This window comes from Kogia breviceps, chromosome 6 (genome assembly GCF_026419965.1).
Source record: "Kogia breviceps isolate mKogBre1 chromosome 6, mKogBre1 haplotype 1, whole genome shotgun sequence".
Classification (NCBI taxonomy): Eukaryota; Metazoa; Chordata; class Mammalia; order Artiodactyla; family Physeteridae; genus Kogia; species Kogia breviceps.
In genome coordinates this window covers 121,550,762-121,565,477 of record NC_081315.1, presented here as the reverse complement: position 1 = coordinate 121,565,477, position 14,716 = coordinate 121,550,762, and the positions used below count along the sequence as shown (strand labels likewise).

The following is a 14,716-nucleotide window of genomic DNA, read 5'->3' as shown; positions in this document are numbered from 1 at the left end:
CTGTCCCATGCTCTTCACCTACAGTCTGTAACCCTATTATATGTCCCTCTTTATAATCTCTAATCTCCTTCTTTTATCCTTACTGTCACCCATCTCAGTTTTGACTATCAACATGTATCTCTTAGATTAGGGCAAATCCCTTGCCTAAATCCTGTTCCATGCCAATGCATTCTTCACACTACAGCCAGAGTGCTTTTTCTAATGCAAAACTTACTATGTTATTCTTTTTTCAAAAGCATTTCTGTGGCTTCCTATGAGCTCTACATTAAGTACAAAAACCTTAGTACAGCTGTAGGCTGTAATACAGCTCTCTGTAATTTGGCACCTACTTGTCTATATACTCTCATCTCCTGTCAAGATATGTCTGGATCTCTGTTCTGAACTGTTGATCCACAGAGGGCCAGACTCTCTCTCTCTTTTTGTATTTGAACATTCTGCTCCTTACTGAAATGCTCTTTGCCTTTCTTTCAGCCCTTTATCCTCCTTCCTCAAGAATCATCTCTGATTCATGTTCCCTGGTGACTTTGCTTTTGTCCATGTTGTTGCAAGTGTTTGAAATGTCTGTCCTTTTCCCAGATTCACCCAGATACTCCTGTGAATGCATTCAGATCTAACACGGTCCCTTCTGAGAGCATTTCCTGACCCGGCTATGAGCACTCAGAGAAGGCTGGGGTTGTCTTTGCTGTAGCATTTACTCCTGTCGTGATAATCCTCTGATTGTCATCTGCATCTCACATAGACTGAGTTCCTTGAGAACAGGACCCATCTTATTCAACCTTGTGACCCCCAAAGCTAGCAGTGTCTGACTCGTGGTGGGTGAAAGAGTGTTAAATAAGTAATTCATTCTAAACTATGCCTAGTTTTCATCTCATAAATGAGTGGATATTTGTTCATGAGATGAAAAACTCGGCATAGACTTGGTATGACACCCCTCCACAACCTCCACCTCCCACCAGAATATATAAGTACTAAATAATGAAATTAAGGCCGATAAATAGAATTCTAGTCTTTGAGATAAAAAAGTCTTTGGAAGAAAGTAATAAAGGAACTTCTTTCAGCATATGGAAAATAAGTTATATATTTCTAACTTATAAATATCTATGACATTTGATTCGTAAACTATAGTCAGTTATACCTGTTTCCTTCCCTTCAAAATATCAGTTTCTACTGCACTATTACCTGCTTTTGTACCCTCTAAGCATCCTGGATTTTAGAGCCTGAATGAAACTATTAGGATTCATTTTTTATCCTTGTGTTTGTACTTACAAGGATACATTAAATATGTAATTGGATTAAAATAATAATATTGTATTAGATATTATTAGAAAAAGGAGAATTCAAAAACTACTGCCACTGCCAGCACTCAGTAATATAAATTAATATTTTAAAAGATTATAAAACTCTTCACATGTTCTAATGCCAAGCTGAAAGGCTCACTTAGCTTTTTTCTTGTAAGTTGGCCAGAAAGTGAGAGTGATAGCTATTGTTTTAAGCAGATTTGGCATCAACTCTAGTTTTACTGTTGTTCATATGGAATTTTCTTCACATGGTAGCCAGATGGAGACCAAAAAAATCCACTAAATTTCAAAATTAGTTCGTTTTTTAGCAAACATGATTACAGTATGTATTCAGAATGCATTATGTGAAAAACCTATTTTTTATCCAACTTTATATTATCAAAGAAAGAAGTTAAATGTATGTTGATGCATTGTGGAAACCTCTTTATCAAATACCTGTACATAAATATTATAAACTTGGTTTTGTAAAGCTGCTCTGAGGTTGTATGGAGTTCTTTATGGAAACACCAAGCTATAGTCCTTGACCCATGAATTTTTATAGAAGGAACCTTAGAGGTCATTTAGTACTTATTTTCCAATTCGGGTATGTCTTTTACAGAAACTTTGGTAGATGATCATCTAACCTATTTTTTTATGGTCTTTGTTTCTTTTCTTTTTTAGAATTTTTTTTTTTTTTTTTGCATTGACTTGAAATCTGCCTCCTTGTAATGTTACCCATTAGTCCCAATTATATACTTTGGAATAAAACAGAGACCAGCTGGTCCATCTGCTATTCACCGAATTATGAAAGCCACAAATCTAGAAGTCATTCTTTATTTTTTTCCCTTTCCTCTCCCATTATCCTCCCTCCCCTCACTGAAATTGTCCTATCAGTTCTAAGTAAGTCCAAAGTATACATTTGATCCATCCACTTACTTCCATTTTTACTGCCACTAGATGGTAGTCCAAGCCACCATCATCTTTGACCCAAACTACTTCAATAGCCTTAAAAAAAAAACCTCTGTGCTTCGATTTTCATCTCCCTACAATCTCCTTCCTATACCAATGATCTACAAATTGTAGTCCTGACACCCTAGGACAACACCAGATGATTCATTAGAATGCAAGAAGAAATACCAGAAATTCTATTTATATTTATTTTTATCTCATCTGGTTTAATTTCTATTTTTGTATAAGTTTCTATAATGTTTATAAATTAGTACAGTGTATATATTTTTGCTCTTATTTTTCTTTTTTTTTAAATGAAATTCATTGTCTGATAGATCCAACTTCCCACATCTATTTACATAGTCTTATATAACTAACATGTAAACAGTTGATTTTTTTAAATAACATGTAGTGCCTTTCATTTATCCCATTTAGATTTTCTTACACATTTTTTTTAAATTTTGAAACTATCTTATACCTACAGAAAAAATTCAAGTACAGCACAAGTACAACACAAATAACATTTTTTCCTGAACCATTTGAGAGTTAATTGCCAACCTGATGCCCTATCATCTCCAATACTTCAGTGTATATGTCCTACAAAGATATTTTCCTACATTAGCCACAAAAGAACTATCAAAAACAGGAGAATATTATTATTCCTATTTAGTCCTCAAACCCCATTTACGTTTTGCCAGTTCTCCAAGTATGTCCTTTTTGTGACCATTCCAATTCAGAATCGCGTTATTACATTTATTCATGTCTCCTTAGTCTCTTTCAAATTGGAAGAGTTCCTCAGTCCTTCTTTGACTTATATAACCTTGATACTTCTGAAGATTTTAGGTCAGTTATTTTGTAGAATGTCCCTCAGTTTAGTTTTGCCTGATATTTACTGAGAATCAGATTCAGATTGTGTACCTTAGGGTGGAACACTGTAGAAACAATGCTATATTCTTCTCCTTGCATCCTATCTGGTGGCACATGATGTTGATTTATCCTGATTGCTGATGATGTTAACTTTGATCATTTGATTAATATGGTGTTTATCAAGCACTTCCAATGTGTGGTTACTCTTTTCCATATATATAATTAATAGGTGTTTTGTGGGGAGGTACTTTGAGACTGTATCAATATTCCATTGCATACCAAACTTTTCCTATTTACTTATATTAGTATGAACTCAGGGTTTCCTATTTTATTCAGCGGGTGTAATTTATTACTGTTTATTTTGATGCTTGCATTGTCCCAGATTTGGCCAGTTAAGAGCCCCTTAATTCAGGTTTCTATGTCTTTTTGACATATTCCCTTTCAGTCTTTAAGCCCTTCTTTAACTTTCTATGTACATTTTATCATCTGTTTCAACAACATTTTGGGTCATTTAGATTACTTTGAATCTTCATTATGCCACTTTTAACTATTCCTCTTACATAATAAGCATGTCTTCTATTTCTTGATTCAAGTCGTGAATAATAATAATCAATGAGTTGAAGCGAAAGAAAGGGCCCAGTTGTGCTGCTCCAGAAACTACTTTCCAGATCGGGGATTCTCAACCAGTTAATCAGTTAATATTAATTAATATACTATTTTTTAGTTTATTTTGAAGAATTATCTGATTAGTCTTCCAGCTAGTTGCTGCTGCCAGGTCACTGTCACTGACAAGCCAAAAACTCTATCAAGATCTTCCCTAGAGCCCAACCATCTCCTTCCTGAAAGAAAAAAATTTTTTAGCATTCGATGCTGTTCTTCATGACTGACAGCACCGTCTCCATCTGATCTCAGGGTTCAGAGAACTCTTAGCTTCATGTCACCCTCATTGCCAGTAGGATCTTTACTTACAACCCACTTTGTAATATAACAGCTCTGGGGACGGGGAGAAACAGAACAAAACAAAAACTTAATTCTTAGCACACGTTATACACTCAGTAATATAACTTAACTACGGAAATGAATAAATACTGAAGATTAATGCAAATAAATTAACCCAAACTTTGCATGGGTATAACTGTTCAGTTAGCTGTGAGTCTGAAAAGAGACTCACTAAATGTGAGTCTCCAAAGCCAAAAATCTGGATTCCAGTATAGAACCCAATACTTACAGCTCTAAAACTTGGGAAAGCCACTAAATTACTGAGTTTCAGTGTCCTTTTATTGTTGTTATTGTTGTTGTTAGACGGAACTAATAAATGGAGCCCCCCTGCCTGCTCCACTCTGTTGTAGAAGCCAGAGAATATCATGTAAATGAAAAGTTTCTGTATGCAATTAACTGGTATGAAAGTGTAAGATTATCATTCTTATCCCAAATCTATAGTGCTGTCATACAGTTGATTTTCTGTTATTTTATAAGAAAAGAATCATGGGCAGACTTTTCAAATGCCTATCACTTTCCTAAGCTATTTTCCTAATTCTGATCCTTTTTTATAAAAGAAAATGAAGCTAACTTGGCAGGACTTTTCTTTTGATTCTACCTAATTTGTTTGTTTGTTTGTTTAATGCTCACAAATTATCTACTTAAAAAGTTGTTCTCAAAATTTGGGGGGATCAGCGTAAGCCTCACTATTTGGTTTATAAATTCTTCCTGTCTTTAATTAGAAAGTTAGAACAGATTCACTTCTCAAGACTGACGTAGTATCTGTCCTCTGCTCCTTGATTTTTCAAGAAGTAGCAGAATTAACTCTTAAAGAGACTAGAGAGAGCATCAGGCTTAGCCCTTGTTGTTCAGGAACATGTTTCACAGCCTGGTGGGGCAGGTTGGGGAGTTGGGGGACATCTCTATGTCTCTGTCCTCCATCTATAAAATGAACGTAAAGAATCCTACTTCTCACTGTTACAATGAGTACTAAATGCAATAATGCATGTGAAATAAGGCCTATAAGTTATAAAACTTTAAAGAAATATGTTAGTAACATGATTCAGAACTCTGGAATAATAATAATAAAAGCTATCATTTACTGAATGTACTCTCCCTACCAGACTCTGTGCTCTCTTTTGATGCTACAACAACACAATATGTATTATTATCCCTATTTTACAAATGAGGAAGCTGAGGATCAGAGGGGATAAGTACTGCCCAGAGTCACCCAGCTAATAATCAGTCGAGCAAATTCAAACCCAGTTATGTCTGACCCCAAAACTTATACCCTTAACCCTTGCCTCCAATTTTACCTCATACTCCCTCCTATTTGGCCCTACAGGCTTGAACTCATTTAAGCAGGAGCTGCCCTGAAAAACTCTCTTCTGTTAGGAACTGCTGCCAAACCTTTATATTGTTGATTCTAAATTTTCCAATATGAAAACCATTCTATTCTGGAGAAGACAGAAACCACATAGTTGATTAATAGTGCTGAACTCTCTTATTTATGTGCTAACACTGTACCATCTTCCAAAAGCAGCAGCCCTCTTCTTTCCTACTCTTTTTGTATGAACATTTTCTCTATTTTACAATTTCAAAAACCTCAATTCCCTTTGCCTTTAGCACTAGGTGCAAAAGTGCCCAATTTAATTAGAAAGACTTTAATTGGTTAGCTGTTCAATGACTTGAATAGATTTCTGGCCAGGTACATTTTCTGCATAAGGCAATTAGTTAGTAACCCATACCCACAAATCCTTCCCCTAATTCTTACATCATACAGATTTCTCCTTTTAAAATATCCTCAATGTTTATATTGATAGGTGTTACCAATTTGTCATGTACTTATACAAAAATTAGTGGTTTCAGAAGTGAATGACTCTGAACTGAATCAATAATTATCAAGAGCAATAACACTTTATGAATTTAGTGATAAATAATACATATGAAAAGTTTATTTCTTTGGGAATTTATTACTTAAATTACCACAGCTGTGTTAATTGTGAACTTTGACAGCTAAATGATCAGTTGTGTAGACAGGACCCATATGAATGCTGCCTTGTGTTGGTGACCAGACATCCCTACAACTTCTATGAAACCATCAGCCTGTTACTGCTGTTGACACTTTGAAATAACTCACAGTTGCATTATACTATCATTTGAACATTTAAAAATAAATTGAACTATTCACCAAAGACATGTGTAATATGTTGACCTTTCAGGTTCAAACGATTTGGAAAAAAAAAAATTCTTTTTGATCTCAATATTACTCTTTGTAATTTGATTCCAAGAATATTTTTACTTTTATGCTAACACTCTCTAAAAACTTAATTTTCTCAGAATCTCTATAGTTCCTTTTTAAAAAGTCTTTTTAAACTTATGTAATAACTATAGATATTAATCACTTTTAAAATGGTGTGAACTAATGGGCACATCTTGACCCAACTGAAAATTCATACCGTTCTCTGGAAAAAAGTCCCTTGGCAAAATATCCTTGGGAAGAGAACAATGCCAGGACTTAACAACTGCTTAATCTTAATGTATAGAAAGGGTTACCTTGTTTTCTTAGACTACATTGTAAGTGAATATAATTTTCTTAAAAAGGAGACACTGTGGGAAACATATGAAAGGATTCATTTCCTGCTGTTTTTGGAAAAATGTAATTCTTCTGTAGCATTAGCTAAAAGATTTACTCCAAAATGGCTTTTCAACAATAGTGTATTGTGTGTCAGAAATATTTTCTTTCTCGTTACAGAGATTTAACAGGTTTTGACAATCAAACAGGAGATTTTTGTATAATTTTTGCATGAATGTTTAGTTCTTCCTAATCAGCTGGAAATAACTTCTTTCAGAAAATGATTTAGGAACTAATGTGAGGTCTATAGACCAAAAACAACAACAATAACAACATCATGTTACCAAAGCAAACTTGAGTCCACTCACCTGTGCACAGTGCCCAGTAAAGCCAGTCTACTGTCACCGGGTTGTGGTGAAGGAAAGTGCAGCATTTACTGCAGTCCCCAAGCAAGGAGTCTAGGCAGCTAGTGCTCAAAAGACCCTGAAATGTCTTTCAGTGAAAGGTTTTTAAAGACACAGTGAGGGAGATGGTTATGGGGTGTGTGATCAGCTCATAGACATTCTTCTGATTGGTTGGTGGTGAGGTAACCAGGAGTCCACATCTTCAACCTTCTGGTTCCAACCAGTCTGGGGTCTATGTGCTTTGGGAGGCATACAGTTAACTTCTCCCACCTGGTGGGGGTTTCAGAATCGACAAAATAGTTCAAAGATATGGCTCAGAATATTATCTATAGCCCTTGAGGGGGAACTAAAGGTCCTTGACTTTGTTTAATGGCTACACTATTATTATTTTGTCTTGCTTGACTGTTTTCCTTTGTTTCTACATTTTCTCACTTCTCTGATTAAACTTATTCTTTGGAACTTGGGGAAGGCCTAGGAGGCTAAAGTTGTTCTGAGAACAAGAAGCAGGCAGAGGACATGGCATAGTGGGAGGGGGCTGGGAGGTGGGGTCTATCCTGAGAAGGCTCCATAGGATCCTGCTCGGTTACAAACACTCTGAAATTTATATACTTTCCTTTCTCATGTTAGTTTGTTATGTCATGTAATTAATTAAAAGATTAAAGTTTATTCAGATTAATTCTGTTATAAGAACTTTAAAAAGACTATGACATGGGTGGTGAAACCTTAGTTTCAAAAGTACTGATTTAAATGCATTTCAAATGTTAAATATGTAGCTAATTAGAGTAGGACTTTTGAGCAACAGTAGAATACTGAATTGGTCATATTTTATTTGGGGTAACATTTCTCTTGATAGAAACATAGTTTAATTTAAGAGTCGTTGTTTTATGTGGAATTTCTCTTTTATCTTGCACTGACACCATTTTTACTCTTTTGTCAAGGTATCAGATACATACCGGACTTCAACATTCTATCATAAGACCTACACAGCCCAACTGCTTACCTCTGGACAATGAAACCCTACCTCAGAAGCTGAAAGAGGTTGGATATTCAACACATATGGTTGGAAAATGGCATTTGGGTTTTTATAGAAAGGAATGTATGCCCACCAAGAGAGGATTTGATACCTTTTTTGGTTCCCTCTTGGGAAGTGGCGATTACTATACACACTACAAATGTGACAGTCCCGGGATGTGTGGCTATGACTTGTACGAAAATGACAATGCTGCCTGGGACTACGACAACGGCATATACTCCACACAGATGTACACTCAGAGAGTGCAACAAATCTTAGCTTCCCATGACCCCAGAAAGCCTATATTTTTATATATCGCCTACCAAGCTGTGCACTCTCCACTGCAAGCCCCTGGCAGGTATTTTGAACACTACAGATCCATTATCAACATAAACAGGCGCAGGTATGCTGCCATGCTTTCCTGCTTAGACGAAGCAATCAACAATGTGACCCTGGCTCTAAAGACGTATGGTTTCTATAACAACAGCATTATCATATACTCTTCAGATAACGGCGGCCAGCCCACAGCAGGAGGAAGTAACTGGCCCCTCAGAGGTAGCAAAGGAACCTACTGGGAAGGGGGGATCCGGGCTGTTGGCTTCGTGCACAGCCCACTTCTGAAAAACAAGGGGACGGTGTGTAAGGAGCTTGTGCACATCACCGACTGGTACCCCACTCTGATTTCACTGGCTGAAGGACAAATTGATGAGGACATTCAACTGGATGGCTATGACATCTGGGAGACCATAAGTGAAGGCCTTCGTTCTCCCCGAGTAGATATTTTGCACAACATCGACCCCATTTATACCAAGGCGAAAAATGGCTCCTGGGCGGCAGGCTATGGGATCTGGAACACCGCCATCCAGTCGGCCATCAGAGTGCAGCACTGGAAACTGCTCACAGGGAACCCCGGGTACAGTGACTGGGTGCCCCCTCAGTCGTTCAGCAACCTAGGGCCGAACCGGTGGCATAACGAACGGATCACGTTGTCAACTGGCAAAAGTGTGTGGCTGTTCAACATCACAGCCGACCCCTATGAGAGAGTGGACCTTTCTAACAGGTATCCCGGAGTTGTGAAGAAGCTCCTCCGGAGGCTGTCACAGTTCAACAAAACCGCGGTGCCTGTCAGGTACCCCCCCAAAGACCCCAGAAGTAACCCTCGGCTCAATGGAGGAGTCTGGGGACCGTGGTATAAAGAGGAAAACAAGAAACAGAAGCTACGCAAAAATAAGACTGCGAAAAAGCAGAAGAAAAGTAAGACAAAGAAGAAACAGCAGAAAGCGGGTTCGTTTACAAACTGCCGTTTGGGTGTTCCTCGTGGATAGGTACAAATTGTTTCCTGTCTGGTTAAACTTAAATCAGTTACTTAGTCTTTCACCAGTTTTCTAGGTGAACCAGTATGTTTGGCTCAGTAGGATCCCTGCTGGATCAGCATCGCTGGTTTCGTGTCGCGCTACTCCAGAGACTTCGGCCACCTGGAAAGCTTGTGCTCGCTGCCAGAGGTGCTACTCTGGGAAGCCATGCTTAGAGCAGAAAGGAGATGTTTGTTTCTCTTGCTCCGTTATAAAAGGTGGTCAGGGACGAGTCCAGCTGTTGTGCTTCAGTCAACTGACCAAACACTATGCTTTAAATGATAAAATTGGGCTGTAACCTGCAATTGATGGACATGCTACTTTGATGGAAGTTACAGGGCAGCATGATTAAAAGCCCCCTTTGATGAAGTGTAGTCAAAGGTTGCATCACCTCAGAGGCCTTGAAAAACATTTTTTTCTTAGTGAATTTTTGTATCTCTATCGTAGGACACTTGGGGTTTTTTAATTAATTCTATTTCATACATCATTTCCTTTCCTGTGAAAATAAGCTGTTTTTCTCACATGTGAACAGCTTGCACCTCACGTTATCATGCATAAGGGAACGGCAAATAAGAATCTTTGAGCACACTGCCAAAACGTGAATGTAACTATTTTCTAAACACTTTCATAGGATGATGTTTCAGAATAAAGTACATAATTTATTTTTACAGAAAAAATATTAATTATTTTGTTTTCATAAAAAGTTATACAAATGACTTTTAATTATTTTATTTTTATTTTCTACATACCATTAGAAGGATTTTATTTCAGATTATCAAGATTATCAAGTACTGTAATACTATAAATTAATGGTGCGTGAATTCATAGAATATAAAAAGAAAAAAATGAAAATCATCATTGTTCAACCATTATTTTGAATGTAATAAGATGAATATATTCCTTACAAATTACTTGGAAATTCAGTGTTTGTACAGAATTGAGAGACAACTTTATTGTTTCTGTCATAAACATTTTATTTATGTATCTTAATTATTAAAATGACACATTTTATAGCACCAGCAGATTGTGTGGCTTCTCTGATTTAACATCTATATAGAATTATATTATTCATTTTACCAAACAAAAATCTTTACAAATAGGCAAATGAAGGTATGATTTGCTAACAACCGTAGTAATGTAATATGGATTTTGCAAATAAGAGATATTTCCACCTGGCCACTGCATGGAGAAAAGTGTTCTCTTGTTAATAAATAAGATTTGTAATGACCCTACTCTTATACAAAATGGACGTGGTGGGGAGATACAGAGAAATGAAGATATGGATCCTACCTGGCGTTGTTAAAAATCGAATTTGAAACTCACGCATGCAAACGCCATGAGGAGGATTAAAGGAACGTGATCTGTAATGAAGTTTATCATGGGTGATCAGTGAGGACAGGTTGATGTGGTTCCTATGGGCCCTGGGGTTTTCTTTAAGGTGCCCTCTCCTAATATTGCCTGTAAGTCTCATAGTTTACACTCGAAAAAAATCAGAGAGCTAGAACTGTGATATGTGAAGTTACAACTGTGATTAAAGAAATGTACGTGGCTGTATGGCAGCATACTATTAAATACATTTATATCAGAATTCAGAGGATAGCTTCTCACAGTTCATGGAAATCTATAAAAGAATCGATAGACTGCTACCAAAATTACTAAAATGGACAAAAATAATTTAACATTTAAAAATTTTAATATTTCAGTTCTAGAATATATATCTCCATTTCATTATATAAGATTAAGTACTATTTCCTGAGTTTGTGTTTTGTCAACCGTATATTTAAATGGGTCTTAAAAATCAAAGGCATACTGTCAGTGTTTTTCCTCTCTTAGTGGCACATAAATTAATGAGGTGTCATAAAATATCTTATAATTCAAAAGATAGTTATTATTACATTAAAAAAGAGTTCTGAGGAAAAATGAGTTCAGGATATGTGGAGTTAAACAAGGTTAAAGGGTTCAATTTATGCAGACTTTCTTACAATTTGTAAAATCCTAGCTTGCCTTATAAATCTCCGACAGAAGGAAATTTTTATATGGTGTTTTCTAATTTATTTCACCATAAAACCCTTGTGTATAGCACATTACACAGGACTAGGCAAAGTATGGAACAGACCTCAGAAATTTTTAGTGTAAACATAGAATCTTCTAGAAATCCCTAGCAAAACAAAAAGGAGCAAAGAGGCAAATTAGGTTCATGAAAATTAACTCACATGTGAACCCAGTAGATATTACATAATATGGTGAGATTTCAAATTCTCTGTAAATGACCATAACTTTCTCAATGAAAATAAATTAGCCCGCAGTTTTCTACCTGGAAATGACTTCAAGGACGTTATTTACTATTTTTAGGAGAGTACCTTCCCGCCCTCCCCATGACTCTGGGTAAGCAATTTAGGAGAAGTCTGTGTCTTGCCCTTAAGAAACTAAAATCTAATAACAATAGTCATGTATAAATAATGAACAGAAATGTTTCCAAAATGCTGTCAACAAATCACTAGGTGTTTCAAGGTGTCCAAGGAGGAAAATACTCTGCACTTGACTTTTATGCCTTAACCATTAAAACTATGTTCACGTGGGGCCTTTATTCTCAGGTGTCATTTTCCTGAACTGTGATTCTCAGGTTGCATTTCTTTTGCAACCTGAGAGTTGCCCGTGGCTTTTTCAAGTGTAAATGGCACCACTTTAAAACCTCTGATCCTTTTATTTGGGATACCAAAGGAAACCCCTGGATTGAAATATAAGTATCCTCCTAGCTTTGTCAGAAAATAAATTGTGGATGTGGCTTATGTGTCTTGGACGGGAAAGACTCTAAATCATTTTATTCAAAGGACAAAACAAACAAAACTCTGTGGTACCTTTCAATCAGTGAAAAACATCCACACCATGGCTGTCAAGTCTTGTTTCATCTGTATTTACATACTTTTCCCTCACTTTTCCCTTTTAAGAATCTTAAGAATAGAGGAGAAACTGTCCCTTTGAGGGTTGAATGAGTAGATAGTTAATACAATTCATTGTATTAACTTGGACTATCATGTACCTTGATAGTCCAAGGTACATGAATTTGGCATCAGGATTAGCTTCTTAAGCATTTTATTCCCCGGATTCTTGAGTACATACACTGTGAATTTGTCAGTAGCCATCAGAATGTGGGTTGTTGGCAGGAATGAAGTGGCTTGCCAGAAGCAGCAAACAAAATTCTTGTGTCAGAAGTTAGTAATTTCATTGTTTCCTCTTAGCGAAATTACTTATTAAAATTCATTCGTTCTACAAATGTTTGTTAAATCCTACTGCCTGCTTGGCAGGCAGTGTTCTTGGTGCTTGAAATCCATCAGTGAACAAAATGGATTAAAAATTCTTATTCCCTGTGCAGGTGACATTCTAGCCGAGTGATGCAAACAATAAGTAATAAACATAAATAAATAAATTATATACTATATAAAGTAGTGTGGAAAAGAAAGAGTAGATCAGGATAAGGGGAGGACTTATCCAACACCAGGTTTACCCATCCATTTATTCAACACTTGGTAAGTGCCACATATGATAAACTCTGTGATATGGTGACTAGCAACATCAGACAGAACCCCTGTTTTCAGGTAGTCTGCATGCTCCCGGGAGACACAGCCATTAGTCAAAGAACCAAACACCCTCCTCTTCTCCACTCTCTTCCCCTACTTGATCTTTCTCCATAGACTTATCACCCTTCAATATATTTCATATTTTACTTACATATTTATTCTCTGGCTCTTCCCACTAGAGTGCAAGCTTCTTACCAAAAATAGTTTATGTCTGCTCTATCTACATCTGTATTGCCGGTATGTAAAACAATGCCTGGTTCCTAGTCGGTGTTCAATATATATTTATTTTTTGCATGAATAGATAAGATAATCACAAATATTCATATGTTCAGGTACATTTGCTTGGGTTTCCACTTTCCACAGTTGTATAGGAATTTCACTGTTGAAAAATAGAACTAATCATCCCTAATACCATTCCTCATAATGATAGCATTGTTGTGAAATGAAGAAATTTCTAGCATTAGAAAAAACTAACTTGAATAATGTATAGTTATAGGATCAGAGTGGTAACAGCAAAAACCAAGCAAAAATCATACAATTCTGAGAGCAAATTTTATCTTTATTACCTAACAGAGTACAACGTAATTATTCTAACACTAGTTTGAATGTAACAGAATACAGTATAAATGAGGGTTTCCGGAAAGGAGAAACGGGGATTAAATTATGAATAATTTTTGTAGCAAGCCATAGAAGGGAAAAATATAAATAGCAAATAAACCTCTGTGTCTTCACAGAATTATGAAGCCAAATGGACTATATCTCACATCCTTGGGTATCTTATTACGAAGCTCTCCAAATTGGCAAAGAAAGAATTCTGTTTCTTTAAAGGTAAGTTTTTCTTAAGTATTTTATTGGTCGTAGCATCTCTGTGAAGTCCATTGATTCATTGATTAGATATGACATTATAAAACACACGACATGAAAATGTTGTCCGTGGGAGTTAGGTAGACTTGAACATATTTACTTAACTTTCCATTTCATATCTATGATTTGAAATTTCCTTCCTCTCAAACGTACTACAATCCTATAATATTCTTTGTCAATTGGGTTATGCAGTTTTGGATAAAATCAATCCCACCAACTTAAAAGGTCCAAGAAAATAACATATGCTCATGAAAAATGTGTATTCATTCTTTGCAGAAATTCTTTAGCTGTTAATTATAAATGGAGGGCATCTTATCTAATGAATCAAATAAAAGTAAAATTTATCTTTCAGAATAAATATCCAAAACCAATTTTTAATATGACATATTAATGCTCTAGAAACAATACTTTGATAATTAAAGTTTCTTCCTCCTTAAGAGTTGTGAATGGGGCTTCCCTGGTAGCGCAGTGGTTGAGAGTCCGCCTGCCGATGCAGGGGACACGGGTTCGTGCCCCGGTCCGGGAAGATCCCACATGCCGCGGAGCGGCTGGGCCCGTGAGCCATGGCCGCTGAGCCTGCGCGTCCGGAGCCTGTGCTCCGCAACGGGAGAGGCCACAACGGTGAGAGGCCCGCGTATTGCAAAAACAACAACAACAACAACAACAACAACAAAAAAAAAAAACCAACAAAAAAAAAATAGCAGATCAAGCAGGACACTTTGACCTTCCTTTTTCTTCCTGAAAGGAGGAGATAAAAATCCCAGGTGAAAGGTACCCTCTCTGTATCAGGAGGAAAGAAGACATTCTTATCACCAGAGATGGGAAGTCAAAGCTGAGAGAAATCTGTACAAAAGAACTTGT

The 14,716-nt window shown here is 36.5% G+C and overlaps 1 protein-coding gene across 1 annotated transcript in view; it reads left to right on the top strand.

The window, feature by feature from the left end:
- Positions 1-14,492, top strand: part of ARSJ (arylsulfatase family member J) — a 69,685-nt gene extending 55,193 nt beyond the window's left edge. Inside the window, exons 2-3 of the mRNA XM_059066618.2 lie at positions 7,988-9,386; positions 13,726-14,492. Of these exons, the coding sequence (XP_058922601.1) occupies positions 7,988-9,386 (1,399 nt within the window). The 3' untranslated portion in view covers positions 13,726-14,492. The remainder of the gene's footprint in view (positions 1-7,987; positions 9,387-13,725) is intronic.
- The last annotated feature ends 224 nt before the right edge of the window (positions 14,493-14,716 follow it).